Below are 26,142 nucleotides of genomic sequence, written 5' to 3' on the forward strand. Positions count from 1 at the left end.
TGACTCCACTCGGGTATGCCTCGGGGGGGGAGGAGGGGATCCATTAAAAAATCCAGTTCTCAGTGAGTGTTCTTCATCGTAAAAAAAAAAACCCAAAATCTTTATGGTGTTTTGGCTACCCACATGGTAACAACACTCTTTCAGCAACTAGGGCTGGTAAATGAGCCTAAAAAAGAGAGTTTGAGGTGCTCAAGCCCACCTTCTCTAGAGCAAGCCCTAGCTTGAGCTTAGGGCAAGCGAAGTTGGGCTCAAGCTCATGACGAGCCAAGTCAGACAAGCTAAGCTTGAGTTGGCTCATCCGAAAAATATGCATTTTTTGATGTTGAAAACAATAGAATTCAAATGCAGATGGGCAAGCGAAGTTGGGCTCAAGCTCATGACGAGCCAAGTCAGACAAGCTAAGCTTGAGCTGGCTCATCCGAAAAATATGCATTTTTTGATGTTGAAAACAATAGAATTCAAATGCAGACTTCTTATTTACACGCCAAAAAAGTCCATCGATTGTTCTACATTGAAATATTGTTCAACATATAATACATTTTTTTTGCTCTTGGCAAGCCTACATGAGCCGAGTTGAGTTGACCACCCCTTGTTTGCACTTAGCTAGGTCAACAACATGAGCAACTCATGACTGAATTGTTGGATTTTTTGGGTCGGATCCAACCTAGATGTGACTCGTATTGACATAAGCCTATCAAGGGACAACTTGACTTTTCAGTTTTGGGCAGGACAGTTATGAAAATGTGAAGAGATCTCATAACTGTCCATGCATGATAACCACCCATTATGAGAGACTCCCTCCAATCTCTCACTATAAGTAGGTCAGTATAGAAGCTTGATGAGAGCTACATATGTGATATTAGTTTTTCATTCTTTTTGGGGTTTAATTGTCATGCTCACCTCTCGACTTAATGGCCTGGGCTCATCAAGGGCGTTGATTGACTGAGGATAATGCCGACAACCCACCTCTACCGAAGTTTTGTTTGAATCGATCATGATAAGTAATGCTCCTATTAGATTATTCTGACATGAGTTGCCAATTTTATAGCGCCTAACGAGCTCTTAGTGAGACTCACTATCTAAGCCATGGGCTTCTTATCTATTTTCCCATCCTCGGCCACAATAATTGAAATTAGGAAAGTAATGGAATGGATGAAAAAATTGAAATAAAGGAAATTAACATTCTCAACATTCCAATTCAACTATGATTTGACTCTCACCCTTCTCATCTATAAATATACGACAATTCTAATCCTAACAAAATAGAAACTGCTATCACATTCGACCCTTAATTGATTTTTTTTCTTTTTCTGAATAGTTTTTTTCTTTGATTTTTTTTCTTTGGATATTTATAAAGAAAACCATCGATTTTCTATTTGCCAAAAGATACAATCAGATGTGTGTCTTACTCATGGCGTTTGCCAAAGACACATGGATACAACAGCTCAGGATGCAGGTTTGACTCGCAAGTTCAATTTTTTTTTTTTGGAAAATAAGAAATGAGGACAGGAAATTTTAAAATTTGTAATCAATAAAAAATAAATTTTTGATATTTTAATATTAAAAAATATTTTTATTAAAATAAAATCTTTATATAATAAAATAATATTAAAATATTATCTATACATATCAGTATCCATGTCCACGGGTCTACTTGTGTCACCGGCGACATGCTACCAAAATTGTGTTTCCCTATGACATAGCTTATCATTATCAAGGAGTATACCCAACCTCTTCCCAGTGGTGAGATAGTGACAAAAGTTAAAAACAGTAATTTCTCGTGAGATTTTTAAATTTTTTTATTTTTCTCGAGTTATTATCAGCAGAATCTTGAAAAAAATATAAAAATGTTAAAAATTTAAAAAAGATTTTAAACCAAATAAAAAAACTAATTATACAATTAAATTTTATATGAAATATACAAAGTGGGATTGTTTATGTCAAATAGAAATAAAAGGTCATTCGAATTTGAGGCAACAATTTGTGTAATATATTTTCAAGTTAGTGATGCAGGAGAACATGCTAAAATAGCATTACAAAAAGGCTTCCCACCAATCACAATTAACAAAACTTTACAAGATGACAATATTTTTTATTTTTAGGCAACCAAAATTCATGAACTATATCTTGGATTTTAATTAAAAATTCAGGAATCTCATTAACAAACAAGAGAAAATCTCACCATATCTTAATATTATTAACCATGAACAAATTAAAAATCAAACAACCATATCTCACAGTATGCTCCACCACCCAGACCGTCTTTTGTTGAAAACAAAAACAAAAACTAACATAATATTATTTTGAGATTTTATTTTTCTCGCAATAATATCATGGTATTTAGTTAAAAATGTTAATCTCACAAGAAAAAAGTTGTTTTTACCGTTCTGATCTGCGGAGCCCTCGTGGTCCTGATCGGATCTCATCTTATTTAACAATTGACTTTGAATTCTCAAACTGTTTAAAAATACTTTATTTGCATGAGTTTCCAACAATCAGTCGTCTAACAAGATATCCCAAAACCCCAAAACTTTTTCCTGTTTGGAAACTAGTAGATAGGATGAGAAGTGACATTTCAAGAAATGGCAGTTGTCAAATCCTGGATTTGGCCGCTATTGTCAATTTCATGCTTTAGGGCCTGTTTAGAATCTAGGAACTAAGATAAGAGTTAATGCATTTGGCAAAAAGTTGGTCAAACTATCAGATAGTGGCTGTTTGGAAACTGGTAGCTGTGACGGGAGTTAATGCATTTGGGATGGGAAGCATTGTATTTACACTAAAGCATGGAAAAATCTAGGATTTGTCAGCTGCCACTTCCCATCCCATTTACTAGTTTTCAAACCTGGCTTAAAGCTTATTGGAAAGGGAAGTGGTTTATCAGGAAAGGAGGTGTAAATACAATGCCACTTCTCATCCCAAATGCATTAACTTCCATTCCAGTTACCAGTTTCCAAACAGCCGCCACTAGGTGGTAGTTTGACCAACCTTTTGCCAAATGCATTAACTCCTATCCTTATTCTTAGATTTCAAACAGTAATAACAATTATTTGAAAGGAGGTCAGTCAATATTAATATTGATTATAATCTCTTTTAACAAATTTTAACACAACTCAAAATATAAAAAAAATGACAGTTAGGGGTAAGAAAAAGCTGAGCCAATCGTGGTTTCACCATGAACTCGTTCGTGTTCGGTTCATGTAGCTGACGAGCCAAGCCCGGAGCAGCTCGTTAACAAAAAACTCAGCTGAAGAACAAAGGGTGCTCGGCTAGGTCCAGCTCGTGTAAACTCGTAAGATTATAATATATAGATTTTTAGTGTTATATTTGTCACAAAGGTAGTTTTGTTTGTTTGGTAAGTAAGGTCAATTTGAAAGGATAAGTCAAATTTCATTGTTACCATTGCAAAATACTTGTTTTTTTAACGAGATGGCTCGGCTTAGTTGACTCAAACTCGGCTCATTTAGTTATGAACACAATCCGAACTCAAGCTTTTCATGGCTTGAAAATGATGGTATGAGTTGGGTAGCCTCTCATAGCTTGACAAATCAGCGACAAAGATGGGTAGGCTATCTGAATACTTTCCCAAAAAATCAGAAAAAAAACTAATAAATGCAAAAAAATGTGAAAATGAAATGCCCCCCCCCACACACCACTCTCTCTACTTTTCGTCAAATTCCGGTCATCCTTAATCATCTTGTCCATAAAATCCTTGACGTATATGTGATTTTACGTACTTTGTTGTTTGTTGAGCTGACTTTGTTGTTTGTTGCTAGCTGTCTGTAGTTTTTTTTTTCTTTAGCTTTTGTTTTTTTTATATTTTAGTTTTGTTTTCTATTTTGTTCGGTTTATGGGTTCAACATTTTGTTGATCTTCATGAGTATTAATGTTGATCTTCTTTCGTCTCTCTCTCTCTCTCCCTCTCCCTCTGCGATCCCAAGGGAAGCAAAGAGCGAGTGTGTGAGCTGTCTCTGCCAGCGCCATTGAAACAGCGGCCCCTGTTTGGCCAAACGAAACGAAGGAGGAGAGTGATGGCCACCGCTGCTCCTGGCCCACCGCTCCCGGCGGCGCTGGTCTCTCCGGGACGACGAAGGTGCCGAGCGGCGTTCCGGTGTGCCGCGCGATCAGGCGGCGGTTCTCCGGCTCTCCCCATGCTCGACCACCTCCGAAGGGGCTGCGCCACCCCTCTTCCCCTCCTCCACCGCGTCGCCGGATCCATGGCCGGAGATATGCGCACGGGACTCGCCGTCGATGGCAGGAGCAACCTCCCCATGATCCTCAGCTACGTCGACTCTCTCCCCACCGGGTATGCAACCCCTACCACCATCATCAAGGTCCTCAATTTCATGGTTTTTCTCCTCTTTTTTTTTTTTTTTGGGGGGGGGGGGGGAGGGGGGGAAGGGGGGGTGGATTGTTAAGATGGAGGTTGGAAGTTAGAATTTTGTTTGGTTTAGTTTAATGTAGAAATTACAGATTTCGGTTCCTTTCTCTCCCACTCTTTTTTAAAATATTTCTATTCTTTTTTATTGCGACCAATGACCAATCTGCACTACCAACATCATCTTCAAGATCCTTGATTTCTTCTTTTTGTTTTTAATTTTTTGAAATGGTGGTTGGAAGTTGGAATTATGTTCAGTTTAGTTTCGAGTAAAAAATGACGATTTTTTTTTTGTGGGGATCAATGTGCCCCACCATCAGGAAACTTGATTTCTTTTTTCTTTTTTCGATTTTTTCAAATGGCGACTGGAAGTTGGAGTTTTGTTTAGTTTGGTTTAGTTTCAAGATAGAATTTTCAAATTTAGGTTGTTCTCTCCTTTTAATTTTTAATTTTTGATTTTTTTTTGGATCAATGTGTTGAGCCTTTTGAATGTTGTGCAAGTTTTGTCTTGAGATTTATTTTGTGAGCATGGTTGCTCTTTTCTATTCATGGGAGTGTTTGGAGGCAATCACTTATTGAAGAATAACTATGACAAGTTGGGATATTTAACTGTGGAGAACAATGCATTATCCCAATCAATCCTGCTTTTCTAGATAAGAAGGGATGGATGTAGTTGCTTGTTTGAATCATGGAGACAAATCCAAAGACTTTTACCCCATCTTTCTGCATTTGTAGAATTGTTGATATGATAAGAAACAAGTATTCAGCTTTAGTTGCTTGCAGTGGGAATTTTCAAACTTTATGTTGTGGTTGGTTGTGTGATTTTCGCATAGCGATATGCTAGATTCCTGGTTAGGGGAATTCATAGGACTGATATTATACGAAATTGGTTTATTTGTTTGAGATGGATTCTACATTTTTAGTGTTCATAGAAGCATTAAAAAGGAAGGGATGGAGAACCTTAAACAAATTGCTGATCTTATGTAGATGGTACCAAGCCTATTGCTGATGGTCTATGTCACATAGTTATGGTGCTGGTACACATAGAAATTTCTAGAAATATCAGTATATACACATGCAAAATTGCGCAATTTTGCTCCATTTTACAAAACGCTCTAAATATGAAGTTATAGACTGTCAAATACTAATTAAAAGTCTAAAGCATGTGAAAGGCATAATGGTAACTAATGAATAGTTATCGACAAATATATAGTTAGCAGTAGATAATTTTTATGTATAGACTGCATATTGCTTGGATCATGAGATGGATAAAGTTAAATTCGAAACCCAGTTGTCCCATCACTGGAGTACTCAATGCCAGTATGGGTATGACACTGGTACAGGGGCTTGGTAGAAGCACCAATGTTACATAGCTGATGGTCATTCTTTTCTTGACTAAACATCCTTGGTCTGGGGGAAGTCGGTTGTTAGATTGGACACGGTTTCTCTTTTTTTTTTAACCTTGCTACTTGGTCAAATCTCATGGCTCTATTGCTTTTGGATGCATTAAATAGAATGAAGTGGTGAACTATGCACTACCAATGCCAAACCCATGTTGTGACGAGGCGGATAACAATGGTTGATTCATGAAGTTAAGTGGTTTTGGTTTCGTCATTGGCTTCTGATGCTACACGGAATTTGTGATTTTCGCTTGCAAGTTTGATCATTTCGTTAAGTGATTGGTTTTCATTTTAGGCATGTTTACATCACATTCTTGATCTTGCTATTGTTTGTTCTTAGGAAAGAATGGGAAATATCCCTCGTGACTAGCAATTTTACACATTTTCTTTTTGATTTATTACTTTTCAGTATTTCACCTTGCTTCCTTTGAGTTTGACGTCACAATTCATGGCAATTCAAGCATCAGTTCTGGACTTGGTTTAGCAGATTTGTTCATTTTAAGCTTAGCCCATTCAATTCCCTTTGATCTAATTTTCTGTCATTTCTTGGTCTATGAAGTAATGAGCAGGGTGTGTATTATGCTTTGGATCTTGGTGGTACAAACTTTCGAGTTCTGCGGGTGCAACTGGGAGGGAAGGATGACAGAGTCGTCAGTACAGAGTCTGAGCAAGTTTCCATTCCTCAGGAACTGATGTTTGGTACCTCTGAGGTTCGATATTGTTCCTTTTCTTTTGAATTGTGTACTTCCATATTCCAAATATTTGTGTAGTCCTTTCTTCTTGATGGAGTTCATATGTACATTTAAGCAGGAATTGTTTGATTTCATTGCCTCAGTGCTCGGGGGATTTGTTGAAACAGAAGGTGGGAGGTTTCACCTGCCTCCTGGGAGGAAAAGGGAGATTGGTTTCACATTTTCTTTTCCTGTGAAGCAGACCTCCATTGATTCTGGTATTTTAATCAAGTGGACCAAGGGTTTTTCTATCTCTGGAACAGTGAGTAGTCAAGTTTCTTTTTACCAAACCAACTTTACATGGAATCTAGGATGTAATGCTGTACTCATCATAATGGAGATGATGTGCTCCTAAAGAACAGATTTTCGGATGTGTTCTAGATATATTTGTAGGAAATTTCTTTTTATTACGAAACTGCTGGAATGGAACTGTTCTGGGAACTCATTCAGTGAATGATTTTCAGGAAAAATTAACATGGTGGTATAGGCTTCACTTTGCCACTTAACATGTCCTGGAACCTAGAGTCACTAGGAAATTGATTGGATAGATTTGTAGAATGACTTGGCCAAACTTGTCTTGGGCAGACTTATGCAGGTAGGAAAATTCGTTAACTTGAGAAGTTACACCACTCAAGAAACAGACTGGTCTTGCTTTCTCAACTTTACTTATCATCATAGGTTTGTGTCTTAGAATTTCCTATAGAAACCAGTGTTAAAATGTAAACAGCACATGTATAATAATATTACAACAACAACAACAACTACGCCTTCATCCCAAAACAATTGGGGTCGGCGATATAAACCAAAAAAGAAAATCATTCTGGGTCTTCCACATGAATCCTTCTCCTCCAATTATTTTTATCCAATGCCATGTCCTCGGTGAGGTTCAAAACATTCATATCCTTTCCTATCATCTCCATCCATGTCTTCCTAGGACTACCCCGACCTCTTTTAACTAATATATTTTTCCATTTCTCCATCCTTCTAACTGGAGCATCATTAGGCCTTCGCCGAATATGTCCAAACCACCGTAAACGATTCTCTCTCATCTTATTTTCAATGGGTGAAACGCCTACCTTCTTACATATCTCCTCGTTCCAAATCTTATCTTTTATTGTATTTCCACACATCCATCTAAGCATACGCATCTCAGCTACACTCATTTTTTGAATATGATGTCTCTTGGCAGCCCAACATTCCGTACCATATAGTAAAGCGGGCCTAATAGTCGTCCTATAAAACTTTTCCTTCAACTGTAATGGCATTCTACGATCGCACAACACTCTAGTTGCACTTTTCCATTTCATCTACCCAACCTTTATCCTATGATTTACATCTCCATCAATTTCTCCATACTTTTGAATGATAGATCCCAAATATTTAAAACAATCATCCACAGACATTTCTTGCTCACCAAGCTTCACTACACTCCCATCACTACTTCGTTGCTTACTAAACCGACATTCAATATATTCTGTCTTACTCTTACTCAACTTAAAACCTCTTGCTTCTAATGTCTGTCTCCACAATTCTAACTTAGCATTAACCCCAACTCTAGACTCATCAATCAAAACAATATCATCAGCAAACAATATACACCATGACACATTTTCTTGAATTGATCTCGTAAGCTCATCCATCACTATAGCAAATCGGAAAGGACATGTATAATAATAATCTTATTATATATTTTTGTATTTATACTTTTTTAATTTTTTGTAATTTTTCTTTTTGTTTTTGGTATCTAGTTCTATTAGAACTAGATACATCTAGTTTGGTCAAGTTCCAAGTCAAGTTCCGGTTGAAACTTGACCAACTTTCTAGCTGTTGGAACTAGTCCAACGGCTAGAATTCTAGCTGTTGGACTAGTTCCAACAGCTAGAAAGATGAGCTCTCCTTAATACTCTTGTATAAATAGGGGTGCATACCCTTGTGTAATTCATTCCTCTAAATGCTTTTTAAGCATTTTGCTCTCATAAATAAAGTGTTATTTATTTTTATGCTTTTCCATTTATACCCTTTTATGGGTCTTGTCTAAAGTATCTTTTAGATACTTCCTTTTGAGTAGATTCAAGTGCATTTGTGGAGCCTACCATTTCATTACATGGTATCATAGCTACGAAACTCTTAGATCTTGAAAAACTTCTGCCTCAATTTTCGTGCCTCTTGTGTAAAGGTGTGTTATTGATGCAGTGAAGGATCGGTAAACCAATCAATCTACGTTGATTCACTTACTAAAAAAAGGAAGATACAATGAAGAAAAGGAATTAAAGGGAAAACATAAATAACAGCTGCAGGAAAAAGAACAAGTGCTGACAGCAAGAGGGAAACAATAAAAAAACAAATCATCAATCTTCTCTGCCCTACGTAACCCTAGGGTTGAATATTAATAGTCTGCATAGTGGATCTGGATCTCGGTCTAGTCCTTGGACCCAAGACTAAATCGATGTTGTTGATGCGCTGGATCATCTCATGTGTTGGAACATTGTCTACGTGCGTGCTTCAGACATTCGCTCACCTAGAATAGGTGCGCAGGGGCACGTCCCTGGGTCGTGGTACCTGACTCGCGATCGGATCCATCATCTGGGTCCGATTGTCCATCCCATTGGTGTTGGGTTCCATGGCTATGTCCGGTTCACGCTGTATAGTCTCAACCCTGGCCCGCTCTGCATCATTCTCCCTTGGTTGGGAAGAAGTCGGCTCTGACGACTTGTTGTCGCCACAGTAAGCATATAGATCCGACACATTGAAGATAGGCGAAATGAGCCAATCTTCGGGCAGTTCAAGGAGGTAGGCATTCAGACTCAATCGTCGAAGGATCTTGAAAGGGCTATATTTCTTAGGACTCAACTTACCATAAGTACCCACTGGGAAACGCTCAGGACGCAGCTAACTTACCTACTTGAAACTGGACATCACGACGACCTTGGTCTACGAAAGCTTTGTAAGCTTCGTAATCGTAACTTTCAACAAGTTTGGCTCAGACTTGTCTATGAATATCACATTTGTATTGTTAGAAAACAACGGGTTCGATAATGAACCTATAAATGCACACTAAAGGTGCAAATACACAAACCCACTAAGGGGCAACCAAAAACACATAAAGTGCTAACCCATAAACCCACAAAGGGGTTAAGCCAAAAGGCTAAAAGAATATCTCTTTATTATGAAAAATAGGGTAAAAACCCTTTTACAATGGAGCTAAAGCTCCCTTAATCATATCGAATTACAAGGGGGAGACCCCTATTTATAATACAAGAGAGGAGCCACATAGGGGGCTCCCAAAGGAGTCGTTGGGAGCCCTCAACGGTCACATTTGTGACCATTGGGGGCTACCCAACGACTCTTTTGGGGAACCCCCTGTGAAATTGTCTACGAAGAGACAATACACATACAAGCACAAATACTTTATAAAAGATGTGCACGAAGGCACTCTCACAACACTTGAACAAAATACGCAAAAAGCGTAAAGGTAGCAAACATGCACTAAGGCATGTATTTTATAGAAAAGAGCAAATGCTTGAGGCTCTCAAGCTTCAGAAATAATAAGGGGGAACACCCCTATTTATACAAGAGCAAAGGGGTACAAGAGGGGGGCTCCCAAAGGAGTAGTTGGGGAGCCCCCAACGACTCTATTGGGGGACCCCCAATGTACCTTTATAAAAAAATAAAAAGAAAAAAAAAGAAATACAAAAAATAAAGAAAAGAAATTACAACATATTCCAAGTGGTATATGCGCAAGATGGGAAATTACAATAATACCCTTTTGGGTAAGAAAATAAAGTATATATATATTTATATATATAGAGATACGTATACATATATGATATATATGTATATGCATCTCTATATATATAAGTATATATATATGTATATATATATATATATATATATATATATATATACTTACAACAATGGTTTTGGAGATACATTTTAACACCCCCCCTCAAACTTACGGTGCGATAACCGCAAGTTTGTCAAGAAGGAAATAAAATCTGGGCGAACAAAGAGCTTTTGTGAAGAAGTCCGCAAGTTGATATTCAGACGTCACGTATGGTAGATCAATGACCTTCTTCAAGTATTTTTCCCTGACATAATGGCAGTCCATCTCTATATGCTTTGTTCGCTCATGAAAGATGTGATTCTTGGCAATATAGATTGCACTTTTATTGTCACAGTATAACTTTGTTGGTTCTTTGATAAACACTCCCATATCTTCCAAAAGGCGTCAAATCCATACAATTTCCATGGTAGTGGATGCCATGGCTCTATATTCGGCTTCAGTGGATGACAGAGAGACCTTCTGTTGCTTTTTACATCGCCATGAAATCAAAGACTCACCTAAGAAAACACAAAAGCCAGTGGTGGAGTGACGGTTACTAGGGTCACCTCCCCAATCTGAGTCAGTATAAGCAAGTAATTTTAATTCAGAAGAGGAAGATAGAAATACTCCCTTATTCACTGTGCCCTTCAAGTATCTGACGGTTGTGGGAGCATGCTGAAATTGACTGGCGATGTGGATAGCATGTGACAAATCTGGTCGAGTAATGCTAAGGCACATCAAAGAGCCTACCAATTGCCTGTAAGGAGTGGGATCAGTTAGAGGAACACCGTCGTCAATCTTCATTTTTGATCTCACGACTTCAGGAGTTTCGCAAACTTTGTCATCAGAGATCCCTGACCTGTCAATAATCTCACAAGCAAGTTTAGATTGAGATAGGAAATAACCTCGTTGAGAATAGGCAACCTCAATTCCAAGAAAATATGTCAGAAAACCCAAGTCTGACATCTCAAATTTTGAAGTCAAGACGGACTTAATACCCTTGACTCCTTGAACATCATCACCTGTAATTAGCATGTCATCAACGTAGAGTAATAGTATCACAATCTCTGCATTAGATTTTCTAGTAAATAAAGCAGTATCAGTATAACATGAGGAAAATTCATTTTCCAGCATTACATTGGTAAACCTGTCATACCAGGCTTTGGGGGCCTGTTTCAAACCATAGAGGGCCTTTCGAAGACGAAGAACTTTATCTTTGGGAATCTTCATGCCTGGTGGGGCATCCATATGTTAAAATGTAAACTGTAATATATATATATATTATTTAATATTATTATATTTTCTTCTTCTATTTTTCTTTATTTTTTTTTTTAGCATCTAGTTCAATAGAAACTAGATATTTGATCCAGTCAAGTTCCTGTTGGAACTTGACTGTGCAAATAGTTGTTGGACTCAGCTATAATAAATGTTGTTGGACTATAGTCCAACAACTATAATAATAAATGTTGTTGGACTGTAGTCCAACAGCTATATTAAGAGACGTTGGAATCCAACGTCTCTTTTGGAGAGCTCAAAATGAGCTCTCCTCTCTCTTCCACTTTTTTGTATATATAGGGGTGAACCCCTTCAATGTAAATAACCATGCTTCTTAAGCATTTTGTTCATGAATAAAGTATTATTTATTTTTCAAGTATTCTTCCTTTTATACCCTTTCAAGGGTCATGCTTGTAGTGTCTCCAATAGACACTTGTTTGTGAGTTATTTGTGCATTTGTTGAAGACCACCATTTCATTACATGGTATCAGAGCTACGAAATCCTTAGATCTTGAAGTGTTTCTGCCTCGATTTTCGTGCCACATTTACAAAAGGTGTTTCATCACCTTGTTCTTGGCTCAAGAAGATTTGTTTGAAGAAAGGCGAACTTGTGCTACAAAAAAATTTGGTTTTGTATCCTCTCTTATTCCTTTGTCTACTCTTTTTCTTTTCTTTTTATTTTTCTCTCTCTCTCCTCCTATTTATTCCTCTCTTACCCTTGTAAAAGATGGATGACAATGATAAGATCACCATCATTCCTATGAAGCTAAATGATACTAACTATGTAATGTGGGCTTCGATTATGAAGCACCACATTTGGGGAAAAGGTTTATGGGGTATAGTGGATGGTTCCGATTTGGAACCTAAACTATCTCTTACCAAGAAAGAGGGTGATAAAGATGTTCCTCTAACGGAAGAAGAGAAGAGTAAGGTGTTAGCCACTTATGAAAAGAAATGGAAAGAATGGAGGATAGGGCATGCAAAAATTATGTCATGGCTCATCAATAGCATAGACATTAAAAAATGCTCTAGTCTAGCTAAGTTTGAGCATGCCGATAAGGCTTGGGAATACCTCAAAAACATGTATTCCCTTAAAGATATTGCACATGTATGCAATTTACAAGATAAAGTTCGGACAATGACTCAAAAAGATAAAACTATTCGAGAATATTATAATGAGTTGTCCGAACTTTGGGAAGAGTTGGCTCTTCTTGAACCCAAATGGCATTGTGCCGAAGACATCGAGCTTCGCCAAAAGCAACTCGATATGGAACATTTCTATCAATTTGTGAATGTTCTAAGGCTGGAGTTTGAATCCACCAAATCGGCCCTTTTACATCGTGGAAAAATTCCTTCTATTGTTGATACTATAGAAGAGCTCACTATGGAGAAAAATAGACTTAGAAAAAGTACTCCCAAAGTTGATGATGACTCCGTTTTAGCTGTATCTAGACCGGGGAATCATACTCGTACTTACAAGCCGCCTCATTTTGGAAGGCAAAACTGCGACTTTGATAAAAGAAAAGTTATTTGTCATCATTGTCATGAACCGGGGCACTATAGGCCTCAATGTCCAAAGTTAAAAAGAAGAGAAGAAAAAAGAGTCGCATCTGTTGAATCTGAGTCAAAAGATCAAGATGCACCTGTGTCTATGGCTCAACTGATGGAAATCCTTCAACCTCTTCTCAAAGGGGTATCCTCCTCAACCGAAGCCTCAACTGGAGCGGCAGTTGCATCTTTCTCCGGTCCAGGTAACTTTCTTTGGCTTTTAGATTCTGGTGCTTCTTTTCATATGACCCCAAATGTTAATAGTCTATCCGAATGTCTTAAAAATAACTCAAGTGTGTCAAAGGTTTTTACAGCCGATGGCACATCTCTTGAAGTAAAAGGAATAGGATGTTTTGAAAATCTTCAAAAATCCAAAAGATTTTTTTATCCCAGAAGTTAGATATATCCCTAAACTTAATTTGAATCTCTTATCTGTCTCACAAATATCTGATTATGGATGTAATATCTCCTTCTCTTCTCATGGTTGTTGGGTACAGGATCGCCAGTCAGGGAAGCTGATTAGGGAAGGCCATAGAGAAGGAGGACTTTATTATATGGACTTTTTGGAATTACCCAAGAATGCATTTTGTTATAATATTCAGAAATTAGAATTGGATTTATGACACAAAAGGCTTGGTCATCCTCATATGTCTAAAATTCAATATTTTCCAAGTTTGGAAAAATTTTGTAACTCTGAAAAATTTTCTTGTAAAGACTGCATTCTTGGCAAAATGAAAAGGTTACCATTTCTTAGTAGAACTTTTGTTTCCTCACGACCACTTGAGTTAATACATTCGGATGTTTGGGGCCCCGCACCAGTTATTTCCAAAGGTGGTTATACATATTATGTCATTTTTGTTGATGACTTTTCTAGACATACTTGGATTTATTTTCTTAAACATAAATCTGATGTCTTTGCTAACTTCCAAATATTTCATAAAATGGTTAAAAATAAGTTTCAAAATGATATTTCTGTTTTTCGCACTGATTCAGGGGGAGAATTTATGTCCAACGAATTCAAAGACTATCTCAATTTACATGGTATTACACATCAAAGATCATGTCCACACACTCCACAACAGAATGGCCTAGCCGAACGCAAACATCGGCACATTATGGAAACTACTAGGACATTGCTAAATGCAGGCATCATTATTCTTCTTCTCTACGTGGACGATATGATCATCACCGAAGGCGACAAACAGGGAGTTGCAAATATCAAATCTCTTCTTAAAACTCACTTTGAAATGACTGACTTAGGTTTATTAAGATATTTTTTAGGCATTGAAGTTGCTTATTACCCTCGGGGGTATTTGATATCTCAATCTAAATTTGCTCTTGATATCGTTTCCAGGTCTGGAATTACAGATGATAAGAAAGTAGACACTCCAGAAGTTGTCAATGTTAAAATGAAAATTGATGATGGAGAGCTTCTTGATGATCCTACTCCTTATAGACAGCTTGTTGGAGCTCTTTCTTATCTTTCCATTACTAGGCCAGATATAACTCATGTGGTTCATACAGTCAGTCAGTTTCAGCATGCTCCCACCTCCGTGCACATGGGAGCGATTTTGCGTATTATTAGATACTTAAAATCCTCTCTTTCACGAGGATTTTTCTTGTCTGCTTCATCTTCATTAAATTGATATACTGATGCTGACTGAGGAGGTGATCCCAATAATAAACACTCAACTACTGGTTTTTGTGTGTTCCTAGGTAAAACCTTAATTTCGTGGAGGTGCAAGAAGCAGCAGAAAGTCTCTCTTTCCTCCACCGAAGCTGAATACAGAGCCATGGCAACCACCACTATGGAGGTTGTTTGGCTCAGACGATTGCTAGCGGATATGGGAGCTAAAGCAACGCAAGCTTCAAAGATGTGCTGTGACAACAAAAGTGCGATCTACATTGCAAGCAACCAGACATTCCATGAGCGCACTAAACACATTGAGATGGACTGTCACTATGTCAGAGAGGAATACTTACATGGAACCATTGATCTGCCATATGTTACATCAGAATATCAATTAGCAGACTTCTTCACCAAGCCTCTCGTTGCTCCCAGATTTCACTTCCTCTTAAACAAACTTTCGCTTATTGTACCATAAGTTTGAGGGGGAGTGTTAAAATATAAACTGTAATATATATATATATATATATATATATATATATTATTTAATATTATTATATTTTCTTTTATTATTTTCTTCTTCTATTTTTCTTCTTCTATTTTTCTTTATTTTCTTTTTTAGCATCTAGTTCAATAGAAACTAGATATTTGATCCAGTCAAGTTCCTAATAGCTGTTGGACTCAGCTATAATAAATGTTGTTGGACTATAGTCCAACAGCTATAATAATAAATGTTGTTGGACTGTAGTCCAACAGCTATATTAAGAGACGTTGGAATCCAACGTCTCTTTTGGAGAGCTCAAAATGAGCTCTCCTCTCTCTTCCACTTTTTTGTATATATATGGGTGAACCCCTTCAATGTAAATAACCATGCTTCTTAAGCATTTTGTTCATGAATAAAGTATTATTTATTTTTCAAGTGTTCTTTCTTTTATACCCTTTCAAGGGTCATGCTTGTAGTGTCTCCAATAGACACTTGTTTGTGAGTTATTTGTGCATTTGTTGAAGACCACCATTTCATTACACCATATACACTTCTTCGTTAAGATTACAATTTAAAAATGCATTTTTCACATCCATTTGAAAAATGTTCTAATTTTTAATAGATGCAATAGTAATAAGACATCTAACTGTAACCATTCGGGCTACAGGAGCAAAAGTTTCTTCATAATCAATTCCATACTCTTGCCCATACTCTTTTGCGACTAAGCGAGCTTTATACCTTTCCAGAGATCTGTCGCTCTTAGTTTTAACCTTAAAAACCCATCGACAACCTATGGTTTTCTTTCCTATGTGTAGAGTTTGAAAATCCCAAGTTTCAGCCTTTTTAAGAGCATTAAGTTCATTTTGCATAGCTTCTTGCCATTTTATACATTTTTTAGCTTCTTTAAAATTTCTCGGTTCAAAATAAGAGTGAATGGCACTAAGACAAGCCCTATATCGGAGTGAAAAAGAATCAAAAGAGACAAAACGAGTTGGAGGTCTCCTATTCCTTTCAGATCTTCTGTGATCGAGAGTAGGAACAAGCTCACTATATTGGTCAATAGCACTTCTAAAGGTGTCTTGGTTTCTACGAGAGTAGGTTATTGGATCACTTGAACTTCTACTTTCTTGTTCATTGAGTGAGTTATGTTCACCATCATTTTCCTCATCATGGTTTGATGATACATCATCATCACTAGATATATCATCATTACTAGACAATAAGTCAAATAGGAAGGAGTAATCGAAATTTTCTTGTTGAGAAACATTTTTTTCAAAGTCACTTTCATTTTCTAAAAATGTTACATTTCTAGAGACATATAACTTATCATCTCGAAGGTCATCACAACGAAACCCTTTTTGAGTTTCGGAATATCCAAGAAAGGCACAAGGAATAGCCTTGTGAGAGAGCTTGTCATTCTTATCCGTAAGTATAAAACACTTACACCCAAAGACTCGTAACCTATTATAATCAGGTTCAAGCTTATATAATACCTCAAAAGGAGATATTTTCCCTAATATCTTAGATGGTAAGCGATTTATTAGATAAACAGAAGCAAGAGTTGCTTCAGCCCAAAAGTTTTTAGGAATGTTTTGGGATATAAGAAGGGTCCTAGTGGTCTCAATGATGTGTCTATGTTTTCTTTCGGCCAACCCATTCTGTTGAGGGGTTTTAGGACAAGACCTTTGGTGAATAATTCAGTGATTCTCAAGGTATACCTTAAATTGATTGGAGAGATATTCTCCTCAAGAATCACTTCTAAATATCTTTATGTTACTGTTGAATTGATTTTTGATCATTGAATGAAAAGTTTTGAAACACGAAAAGACTTCATGTTTGAACTTAAGAAAATATATCCACGAATATCTGAAAAAATCATCCAAAAAAATTACATAATAAGAAAAGCCTCCTTTTGAAGCAACAGGTGTGGGTCCCCAAACATTTGAATGAACAATTTCGAAAGTTTTAGAAGAGAACATAGTTCTTTGCTCAAAAGGTAAACTTCGTATTTTTCCGAGAATACAGTCATTACAAGAAAATGAGCTTTTACATAGGTCTTTTGAAAAATGTAAATAAGATAACTTGGTGATATTTGGATGACCAAGTCTTGTGTGCCACACATTTATATCTTTGTGTCGGGCAACATTACAAAAAAAAATTGGAACTTGAAGAGATTCCATATAGTATAAGTCTCCCTTTCTAAAGCATTCCCCAATCAATTTCCCAGACCGGCGATCCTGTATTAAACATTTATCACAAGAGAATTTAATATCGCAACCATGGTCCGAGAGTTGAGAAACCGAGAGAAGGTTTAAGTTTAGTTTAGGTATAAATCTAATTTTTGGAATAAAAAAATCTTGAGTTTCAAAATTACCTATTCTTTTAATTTCAAGAGAGGTTCCATCTGCAGTGTAAACAAAAGATGGAGAAACATTTTTTGAGTAATCGTAAAGCGAAAAAACGTTTGGGGACATATGAAAGGATGCACCAGAGTCCAAAAGCCAAGAGACTTCACCTGGAGAGGAAGAAGTGGATACGACAGCACCGGAGGTAGCTCCTTTGAGGAGAGGTTGAAGGGCTTCCACTATTTGATTTATAGAGAGAGTCTCACTTGAAGACGCTTCCTCCTTTTGTGGTACACCGGTGGTAGCCATGGCGAGAAGCTTCTTCCATTTGGGACATATGGGTTTGATATGCCCCGGTTCTTTACAGAAATGACAAATAATTTTGCTATAGTCCCTTTTTCCTCATTGTCTACCATTTTCACATTGATTTTGTGGTTTAAAGTGAAGAGGACGATAGGTTTTTACATTGTTTCCGGGTCTTGATACGGCATTGGCCTCATTGTTTTCTTCATAATTACAAGGAACCGCAAGAACATTTGATCCTTGTTTACATAAACTCATACGAGTCTCCTCACCACTTAGTTTGGTGAGTACATCTTCAAGAGAGGGAGGAGTAAACGAGGATAGAAGAGATGACCTTATTTGCTCAAATTCGAGCCTTAGCCCATTCAAAAAGTTGAAGAACCGATCTTCTTCAAGTTGCTTGTGACGGAGTTTAATTGCCTCTCCACTCCATTTTGGTTCAAGCATGGCAAACTCATCCCAAATAGAGGAAAGATCAGCAAAATATTCTGTAATAGTCATTTCACCTTGAGTAAGAGAGAGAGACTTCTTTTGAAGATAATACTTATGAGATAGATCCCTTGATGTATACATTTTCTCAAGATAATGCCAAGCTTCCGATGCTTTTTTGAACTTAATAATGTTGGCATTAATCTTAGTTTCCACGGATGAGAAAAACCAAGAAAGAATCTTGAAAATTTTCATTTCCCATTCATCGTGTTTCTTAGAGTACTCTTCAAGGGCTTTGATTCTTTCTTCCCCCTCAAGAATCTTGATTTCACTTCCGTTTACCACGGTAATTTTGGGTTCCGATTCCGGAATTGTGCCTTGCACATAACCCCATAGCCCATTCCCTTTTATATGACCCTCCATGTTTCTGACCCAAACATGATAACTTGACCCATTTAATTTGAAGCCAAGAGCAAAATGAGGCTCTTTTTCACCCATTAAGAAGTAGAAAGGTAGAGAAAAAAAGCGTACCAACACAATATTTCAAATTCTAACTTGCACAAGATTCTTCTAAAATATTTGAGAAACAAGATCCACCACTTCAAACTTCAAATATCCGAAGGCACACTTTTCGAGACACTCAAAAAAGGATAATTCCACGATCCTCTATCACCAACCTTGCTCTAATACCATGTGAAATTGTCTACGAAGAGACAATACACATGCAAGCATAAATACTTTATAAAAGATGTGCACAAAGGCACTCTCACAACACTTGAACAAAATATGCAAAAAGCGTAAAGGTAGCAAACATGCACTAAGGCATGTATTTTATAGAAAAAAGCAAATGCTTGAGGCTCTCAAGCTTCAGAAATAATAAGGGGGAACACTCCTATTTATACAAGAGCAAAGGGGTACCTTTATGAAAAAATAAAAAAGATAAAAAGATAAAAAGAAAAAAAGAAATACAAAAAAGAAAGAAAAGAAATTACAACATATTCCAAGTGGAATATGCGCAAGATGGAAAATTACAATAATACCCTTTTGGGTAAGAAAATAAAGTATATATATATATTTATATATAGAGATACGTATACATATATGATATATATATGTATATGCATCTCTCTATATATAAGTATATATATATACTTACAAGAATGGTTTTGGAGATACATTTTAACAATTCCCTAGGTGGCGCAGACCACAAAAATAAAAAAAGGAAAATAAAAAATAAAAAGAAAATTACAATCATATTCCAAATGGAATATGCATAAAAATAAGTGAAATGACTAAAGTACCCCTACGGCTAATAATAGAGAAATATATATTTTATATATATAATTAGGAAGATACATATACATATATACCATATATTATATGTGTCATCCTTTATATATATATATATATATATATATATATATATATATATATATATTACAATGATTGAAGAATACATTTTAACACCCCTCTCAAACTTTACGTGGGGGAACGAAAAGATTGAAGAATATAAGAGGAAGAAACTCAAGGATCTAAGAGTCTTGAGTAAGGATGCCATTGAAATTTGCAAATGTCTTCCTCCAATTGTCTTTAATGGTGAGCACCTTTCATTATCTATCCAAGGTACTTTTCATTTCATCTTCACAATCTTGTGGAACAAACCAAGAAAATGTCCAAGTAAAAGATATCTTTGCACTTTAATCAAGTGGAATATTCTAAACAAGATGAATCATCAAAGAAACAATGGTGCAAAAAGATATTCTATGCATAATGAAAGCATAACTATTTTATTTAAAACACAGGATTCGTCAGGACAAGATAATTACTTATGCATGCAACATGATTTTAGAAGATCAACTTTCAAAATCATATACTTAAAAAGTAATGAGAAAATTTTAAAGTTTACGTGAAAATGTATAATCAGAATGCTTAATGCATTCATACGATTCAATGACGAACAACCAAGAAGCCACAATGAAGAATATTGAAATAGTTCATGAAGGGACAACATAAAGAGCCTTCAAAGAGCCAACTCATAAGAAAATATATGAATCTTAATCAAGTGAGAGCTTAAAAAGACATTATGAGCATATGCATATTGAATCAACACTTAAAAGAGTCATTAATGAACATGCTTCAATCATACTTTAATTAAGTAATATTACTTGAGCTTACAAGATAGGAAAACAAGTGTTATTGATTTGAGTAATTTTTTTGAAGGCGATTTCACAAAAGAAATGCTCAAGAGCATGTGATAAAAGAGAGTGTATAAAACACAAGAGTTCAAAAGTTTTAAGTCTACTTATGAGACAAAACAATCAAAATATATTCTTTGATTTAAACAACATGTGCACATAGCAATTGTGCTATAAAAAGAATATGAGTTAGAAAAACTCATATCAAAACCAAATTTCAAATTCCCATAAATATGGAATTTTGTAAATCTCAACAATAGCTTATCAACTACAAACAACCACCTCGTCCTCTAAAACCTGTAAATCAAGTGTATAAGCTACTAGAACAAAAATATAATCATAATGCTATTAAAGGCCAAAAACACACACAAAGGTGTGTACAAAACACTTCTTGTCTATATGTAGTAGTACTTGAAATGAGTGTATCAGCGACTAGAACAAGAGAATAAATGCCAACATGGACTAAAAACATCTCTTGTCTACATAAAATAACACTAAAAAACAAGCATGTTTAGCTACTAGAACAAGAGTACCAAGCCAACCATGGGCTAAAACACACACGAAGGTGTGACAATACATATCTTGTCTACATAAAATGACACTTGAAATGAGTGAAAGAAGCCAACCATGGGCACACATCTTAGCGACTAGAACAAGGACACAAATGCCAACATGGACTAAAATCACACGCAATGGTGTGAATCAACGTGCCTTGTCTACATACAATGACACTCAAGACAAGTGTGTTCAACTACTAGACCAAGAGAACAAAGTCAACAAAGGGCTAAAAACACACACAAAGGTATGAACAATATGTCTTGTCTACATATGATGACACTTAAATAAGGGACATAAAATGAGAAGACACTTGAGGCAATAAAGCTTGTAATGGAAATACAATTAAAGAACATCAATTTCTCAATATACCTTGAAACATTAAGGTTTCAAATTTAAGACATCCATCACAAGTATACATAATTAAAAGCATCCATAAAAACAACGGCCAAAAAAATAAATGAGTGACACACTCATAATTAGAGATATCAAAACAAGTCATTTTAAAGTCAAACTGCAAGTTGACAATCTAAAATGACATAACACAAGGTGCCCATAACTCATCTCAATAAACATCTCTAATATAATAATAAGGCAAAAAAGGATTGATGCATCATATAACAACTTGTGATGGACAAAATAATTGCCATAAAAGGCAAAAATACTCTTTCAAAAACATAATGACATATAAAGAAATTCTTGGGATAATCAAGAGAAGAAAACCAAGCTTTTAACAAAGAAATCACAAGAACCATAACGGTTCACAAAGAGAGCTTTAACACAATACCCAAAGAAAAAATATTCAAAAGTACTTGAAAATTTATAAAATTGGGATTAAATCCCATACAAGTTTTAATATTCTTTGATTGTGATGAGATATGCGGAAACATACAAAGTGCTATAAGCACTTACAATGTCTTATAATGATTAAACAAAAGAGTCAATATCCAAGTCCATTACACTTTCACAAAAAGAAATGCGCACAAAAGCTTCACAATGTAAAAATGTCTATAAAGAGACAATACACATACAAGCACAAAAGCTTTACAAAAGATGTGCACAAAGGCACTCACATAACACTTGAACAAATACGCACAAAGGTGTAAACATAGTAAACATGCACTAAGGCATGCATTTCATAGAAAAGAAGGAATGCATACAAGCGCAAATACCTGAGAAACAAATGTGCACAAAATACGTAAAATACACAAACGTGAGCAAGCATGCACTTAAGGCATGCACTTCATAAAAAAGCAATGCTTGAGACTCTCAGGCTTTAATTATGCAATTATATGCTTAACAAATGCAATTTAAGACAAATGAGACCATATTATGGCCAACGTAGGCATCCTTTAAAAGAAGAGATACAATCAAGAGGTTTTGAAAGCTTATATAAAAAATACAAACAAACAAGTTTATAAAGTTGCATCATTAGAAGAAAATCAAAGCTAATGAAATCTTTTTATACCAAAAGATGCAATAGACATACTATGCATATTAAGATTCTATATAGTGTGGGAAGTTCTTTTAAAAGATCTTTCTTAATGAACACAATGGTTCATACAACATATTTATCACAAAAAAAATTCAAAATTCTTTAAATAAACCAAAAACATTGAAAGACCTTTAGGAGTTCTCACAAATAGTTATCATTAACAAGAACTACTTAGGATTTATAAAAAAGTGAACAAAGATTTAGATGTGAGAAATTCTCATACAAGAATTATATCAAATTTTCACAAAAAATGCACTAAAATCCATAAACAAGAAAGGACCTCAAAACAAATTAGGCTTCATATGAGAGTCGAGCTTTTTAAGCAAAGATCATTAATTTAGCAAGAAAACATATATAATTTTAGAAGTTAACTTATAGGTCAATCATGAAACAATTATGTAAAAAATCACAAATCTCACATAATTGAAGACAAATTTGAAAAACATAAATTACTATTATATGTGATGGGTAATCGATGAATGCGTAGAGAAGTATGTGAATTATCACAATCCTTCATATACAAAAAAAAAATCAATCTCATCCAAACTTTCTTTAAGAACTTATTACACATACAAAAGATTTTTATCACAACCATGTATGCTCGTTTATATAAAAATCTCTAAAAAATATTCGTATATAAACACAATGCTAAGAAGTGTGCACAAGGCCACAAGGAGAACTCTCACAAGTGCACAAAGGCACGGATACACATGCACAAAGACATGAAAAATATGAACTTCAAGCTTTTAATACTTGAAGTCAACATAATAAAAAACACCTAAAACCATACGAGTTCAAGTAGGATTGACATCAAATTTAAAAATATAATATACGACCCATTTTTGAGCAATCATATATTTGAAAAACAAACAAGTTTACCAAATTTAAAAGGAGATATTTTAAAACATGCGAACACGTGAAATGTGAAATGTGAAAAGAAAGGATTCAACTGTCATAAACACTAAATATACAAAATATATGCAAGAAAAATAGTTTCATAATGCATAATACTTTAAGAAAAGGGATACATACCGAATAACTTAAAAAAAAGGGAACAATGAATACTTCACCATTTTTTGAGTGACACGCTTTTTGATGCACCAAAAGACAACCCGATCGTAACCTTGCTCTGATACCATGTTAGAAAACAACGGGTTCGATAATGAACCCATAAATGCACACTAAAGGTGCAAATACACAAACCCACTAAGGAGCAACCAGAAGCACATAAAGTGCTAAACCCATAAACCCACAAAGGGGTTAAGCCAAAAGGCTAAAAGAATATCTCTTTATTATGAAAAATAGGGTAAAAACCCTTTTACAATGGAGCTAAAGCTCCCTCAATCATATCGAATTACAAGGGGGAGACCCCTATTTATAATACAAGAGAGGAGCCACATAGGGGGCTCCCAAAGGAGTCGTTGGGAGCCCCCAATGACTCTTTTGGGGAGCCCTCCTAGGTGGAGCAAACCACAAAAATAAAAAAGGGAAATTAAAAAATAAAAAGAAAATTACAATCATATTCCAAATGGAATATGCGTAAAAATAAGTGAAATGACTAAACTACCCCTATGGCTAATAATAGAGAAATATGTATTTTATATATATAATTAGGAAGATACATATACATATATACCATGTATGTATATGTTGTTAAAATATTATCCTTAAATGTACATATATATATATATAAAGATACATATATATATATGTATACATATCTCTATTTATATATATATATATATATACTTTTCTCTTCTTAAAATACCCTAAAGGGTATTATTGTAATTTTCCATTTTACGCATATTCCAATTGGAATATGCAATGTGACTTTCTTTTTTATTTTTTCTTGTTTTTTGTTTTTTTATTGAATTTCGTACCATATTGGGGGCCTCTCAATAGAGACATTTGTAATGAAATAAGCGGAAGAAACCAAGAATGCTAAAGCATTCACTATGTCCCACACGGATAAGTGCAACAAGCACAAGAGAGAAAATCCACTAAGGGATATACAAAGGGCCTTATAAAAAGGCTACACACATGAAAAATAATATCACTATTATTGAAGAGGAGCTCTCAAGAGAAATACACCATACATGGGGGTTCCCCCTATTTATAAGAAAAGGAGACCAAAGGGGCTCCCAATAGAGTCGTTGGGAGCCCCCAACGGTCACATATGTGACCGTTGGGGGCCCCAACGACTCCATTGTGGGGCCCCTTTTCGGTATCCAAAAAATACAAAAATAAAAATAAAAATAAAAATAAAAATAAAAAAAGGTGAAATAAAAGAAACAAAATAAGTACCCCTATGGGGTACTTTGTGAAATGACCATAATACCCCTATCGGGTATTATGGTATTATTACATATGTTTTAACACCCCCCCTCAAACTTTACGGGGGAATGACCGAAAGTTTGCCAAGGAGGAACAAGAAGCGAGGAGCAGGCAGGGCTTTGGTGAAGAAATCGGCAAGTTGATATTCTGAAGTGACATATGGCAGTGTTACTGTCCCACGAAGATATTCATCACGTACATAATGACAGTCCATTTCAATATGTTTCGTCCTCTTATGGAAAGTGTGGTTGCTGGCAATGTAGATGGCACTTTTGTTATCGCAACAAAGCTTCGAAGCCCTGGTAATTTCGACTCCCATATCTTGAAGAAGACTTCGAAGCCACACCAGCTCCATTGTAGTAGTTGCCATAGCCCTGTATTCTGCTTCAGTAGAAGACAATGAGACTTTCTGCTGTTTCTTGCACCTCCAAGCAATTAGCGAATCTCCTAGGAACACACAAAAGCCAGTAGTTGAGATTCGATCATTTGGGTTTCCTCCCCAGTCAGCATCAGTATAAGCTAGTAAATCCAAGGAAGAGAGTGAGGATAGGAATAGCCCTTTAGTCAAAGTATTTTTAATATATCGAATGATCCGGAGCACAGCACTCATATGCACAGATGTAGGAGCATGCTGAAATTGGCTTGCAGAGTGCACAACATGAGCAATATCGGGCCTGGTGATAGTCAGATAGATGAGGGATCCTATGAGTTGCCTGTAGGGCGTAGGATTATCCAGCAGAACTCCATCCTCCAGTCGTAGTTTAGCATTGATAACCTCGGGAGTTTCCACCTTTTTATCATCTGAAATCCCAGATTTGGAACATATGTCTGCAGCAAGCTTCATCTGTGACAATATATACCCTCGAGGAGAGTATGCAACTTCTATACCAAGAAAGTACCTGAGAAAACCCAGATCAGACATATCAAAATTATGTTTTAACATATTTTTAACTTTAAGAATACCGCTTTCATCATTGCCAGTGATGATCATATCATCAACATAAAGCAGAAGGATGATGATACTATTACCTGCATGTTTAACAAAAAGAGCAGTGTCAGTATAACAGGAGCGAAATCCCAATTGTAACATGATAGCACTAAATCTATCATACCAAGCCTTAGGGGCTTGTTTAAGACCATATAAGGCTTTTAATAACCGAAGGGTTTGACCTTGGTTAACACTGATTCCCGGCGGAGGGTCCATATATACTTCTTCATTCAAC

The 26,142-nt window shown here is 35.9% G+C and overlaps 1 protein-coding gene across 1 annotated transcript in view; it reads left to right on the forward strand.

The window, feature by feature from the left end:
* Positions 1-4,028: 4,028 nt before the first annotated feature.
* The window catches only part of LOC149818119 (hexokinase-2, chloroplastic-like), a 36,541-nt gene continuing 14,427 nt past the window's right edge, over positions 4,029-26,142 (forward strand). Inside the window, exons 1-3 of the mRNA XM_089986151.1 lie at positions 4,029-4,303; positions 6,335-6,485; positions 6,586-6,768. Coding sequence (XP_089842277.1) covers positions 4,029-4,303; positions 6,335-6,485; positions 6,586-6,768 — 609 coding nt within the window. The remainder of the gene's footprint in view (positions 4,304-6,334; positions 6,486-6,585; positions 6,769-26,142) is intronic.

This window comes from Nuphar pumila, chromosome 13 (genome assembly GCF_984573655.1).
Source record: "Nuphar pumila chromosome 13, dmNupPumi1.hap1.1, whole genome shotgun sequence".
Classification (NCBI taxonomy): domain Eukaryota; kingdom Viridiplantae; phylum Streptophyta; class Magnoliopsida; order Nymphaeales; family Nymphaeaceae; genus Nuphar; species Nuphar pumila.